Genomic DNA, 3,302 nt, shown 5'->3' with positions numbered 1-3,302 from the left:
TTAGGATATCGAGAGTCGGACGTCGATGTCGTGTATTAAGCATCGAGAGAGGAAACAACAATGTTGTCAAGAGGGTCAGGCATCCATGTTATCAAATTCTTATTATTCACGTGCAAAATACATACAATATCATGGAACCTTTGTAAATCTCTTTAGATATTTCTCTTTCATATAACTTCGATCAAGCGTGTAATATGTACTGTTTTCTCATTGTATTCTCACAGAATCTATACCCATCCCATTTAAAAGCCCTAAATTCTATATAGAAACTATAAATTGACCCCTCAACAAGAATTTCTTACAACAATTTGAAAAAAAAAGTTATCCTCTGCAGTTTGCACTCATAAACTTATCTTATTTGAAAACACCTCTGGCTCTAATAAACTTTATTAACATCATTGTTGTATTTATACAAAATATTTTACAAAGAGAGACCAATTACTTCAAGCTAGCTTCTACCTCCAAATGATTGTTTAAGAAATTAGCCACATCTTAATGGAAATAGAGACAGTTTTTTTTTCACTGTACTGATAATCTTTAGCTCGCCAAGCTGCATCCCAATATTGTCTTCCTGAATACTGTATATTCTAATATCTACCAACCCAACGGTCCAATACCCACGAAAAATTAAGCAATTCACATTTACAAATCTTCCAAACCTATGAAAAGCGCAAGAGACAGAAGCAAGAAAGCAATAACCTCCTTGAGTAGAAGACCTGTTTGTTCTCTGGGACAAAGACATCCACGCTGTGAATGTTGGCGCCGCGAAAGGCGATACATTCCGATACCTTTGACACAATGCCTACCACGTCCTGATAACAAATTCATCTCGATTTATGATGGAAGAGAAGCGGTGATCGCGACTGGATAGAAGGAAGAGAGTGAAGCGGAAGCCTACCGGGCAGTGGAGGACGTGGATGCCGAGGAGCTGAGTATAGGCGGCGGTGCCTTCCGAATTGATGGAAGAATGGATGGTCCTCAGGCGAGGGAGGAAGCCAGAGAAGTTTTTCCTCCAAAATGCCATTAGGACCACCAGCCTAGGTTTCTGCTCTGCGTTTTTCCATTCTTCATCAATACAGTGTTAAAAAAGAGAGTTAAAACCTAACTTCAAAGTCTTTGAAAATTTATATATTCATCAAATAACATTTATGATTTATCCGTTAAAAAATTAATTATTAAATTTGTGCAATTATATATATATAACTTAATATATAAATACTAAGTTGTCATCAAATTGTTTTAACTTTTATAAGAGCGATTTATTATTTGATTGTTGGATCCACAAAATGAAAGAGAAAATAGTCTTATTCAAAGCGCCTCATTTTTTTAATCATTTATGTGCTTCAATATAATTCCTTGGAATAACCGCTTTAGCTTGTTTTCAATATTCAACAGCTTGATCGAACCAACCTACGCAATTTTCGAATCGCCTCCTGTTCTACCCGGATATGGCGACATCATTCTATTCGATCGATTAAGCATCTTGTGTCGGAATTGAGAAGCTCTATTATTCGAATCTTTAGTATTCTCTTATTTATCACATGTGTCTACGATTTAGGCAGTATGTCATAGCCTATTGTCACTAAGAAACTGAAAAAGAAAGAAATATCAGAAATGGAAGAGTATTGGTATTTTGTGCCACTGCCATAAGCGAATTATCTTCACAACCTGTATTTAAGAATATTTTATTCACACGTTCGGGATTGCGCTTTTAAAAAACAAATAAATAAAAATAAATACAAGTTTGAAATGACCATTATAGTCTTGATGTAGATCAATAATTAACACTAATTTTTTTCTGTGAATCATAACTAGATAAGATAGTAGTTTTTCAAAGGATGCTCTCACATAAGTGATAGCTTGTTCACAATACCACTAAGCATTCTCGTAGAAAAAAATGAATTGTGATAGTCTCTCTTCATGTTCAATATGCTTATCTTTAATTAATTAGGTTGATAGGCAATGAGCTTATCTTTAATCATATGTACAATGAGCCATAGTTGAGCTCATTGGAGGTCTTTAGTTCTTACAACTAATGTACAAGTGTATTTTGATAGTTACTTTGCAAGAAAATTTCATTTAAGTGGAAATCACGATCATCATCATTAAGTAGCTCAGTTGAATGAATTGGCAGTGTTTCATTGAAGCGTATGCCACATTATGTTTTATATTAATTTCTTCTTATCAATCTTTGTCATTTTGTATAATATCAATGAGATTGTTGAGAGAAATATTTCTCTATATTTTCATTCTTTTGCTCAGTTTTATTAGTGCATATTTGGTCATCTTGTATGTTTTCTTTCGATTCTCTTTCATATAATATAAGAATAATAATGCATGATTTAACTATAAAATATATTTGCAGATAAAAGAATTACATACGGGTCTCCTAGCTTTCAATAAAAAGAATTGAACATTCTATCTAGTTTGGCTAATCTTGATCCAATCTCCTCATTCTTCAAAAACCTTAATTAATGTTGATGCATCACCTAAAGATCGATAAACTAATGGAATGAGGCAAGTTTAGTAGAAGATGCATAGCATCTTGGAAGTAAATCAATTAGTTCTTACTTCTAATTTCCAACCCCGATATTTATCAATCCTCTCTGTAGAGGATTTCTATCCTTGTCGTGTTGACAATTTCTATATGAAAAAAAAAAAAAAATACATATGCATGTACCATTAGCCCCCTTGGTTCAACATAATATGTTCATCTCAATATCTATATACCATTAAACATACCATACATTCCTGATAATGTGCACAAATCTTTATACTCTAATTCAAAGTTTGAAAACATTAAAAATCAATCCATTGTTACGGTTTAGCCTTCAACCCAATATAACTTTCATAGGGGAACAAGGTGAAATGATGATGGTCTTTTACCTATAGAGAGGATAATTGAATGAACTTTGGAGTGATGAAATATATAATGAGGAGAGTTAAAAGAGATATATGGAGAAAAACATGACGATAAATAGATTTAGGCAATCAAACATTATATCGTATGCTCATTGTGCAATAAAGTGAATAGTCCATATCTCTTTTTCCATAATAAATAGAAAATGTTCCCCCTTTACATTCCTTAACATTCGTTCTTTCATTTGAGCTCAATTGAGTAATAATATATTCAACCTAATTATTCTTTCTTGTAAAATAATAACGACGAAGAAATGATTCTTCCTTTTGGAAGTTTTGGTTTTGGCTATGTTGATTACTTTTGTTATTAGTTTTTTTCGCTGCAATATAGGAATCGAGTATGGACAATGATGAAGCAGGTTTTTTACATGCACCTTGGACGG

At 32.9% G+C, this 3,302-nt stretch overlaps 1 protein-coding gene across 6 annotated transcripts in view; it reads right to left on the bottom strand.

Annotated features, from left to right (window-relative positions):
- LOC110116074 (formyltetrahydrofolate deformylase 2, mitochondrial) overlaps positions 1–1,055 on the bottom strand; it is a 24,035-nt gene extending 22,980 nt beyond the window's left edge. For 3 of the 6 annotated variants that reach the window (XM_028701117.1, XM_028701119.1, XM_028701118.1), the window contains exons 1-2: positions 899–1,055; positions 700–812 (exon numbers count right to left, since the gene is read on the bottom strand). In XM_028701117.1, the coding sequence (XP_028556950.1) occupies positions 700–812; positions 899–1,024 (239 nt within the window). In that variant the 5' untranslated portion in view covers positions 1,025–1,055. Of the gene's footprint in view, positions 1–699; positions 813–898 lie in introns of those variants that run through there. The other 3 variants (XM_028701120.1, XM_028701121.1, XM_028701122.1) reach the window with 3 other exon arrangements.
- Between the last annotated feature and the right edge of the window lie 2,247 nt (positions 1,056–3,302).

Source organism: Dendrobium catenatum, unplaced genomic scaffold, assembly GCF_001605985.2.
Source record: "Dendrobium catenatum unplaced genomic scaffold, ASM160598v2 fragScaff_scaffold_1639, whole genome shotgun sequence".
In the NCBI taxonomy this organism is placed as follows: Eukaryota; Viridiplantae; Streptophyta; class Magnoliopsida; order Asparagales; family Orchidaceae; genus Dendrobium; species Dendrobium catenatum.
This window is presented reverse-complemented; position numbering and strand designations above follow the sequence as displayed.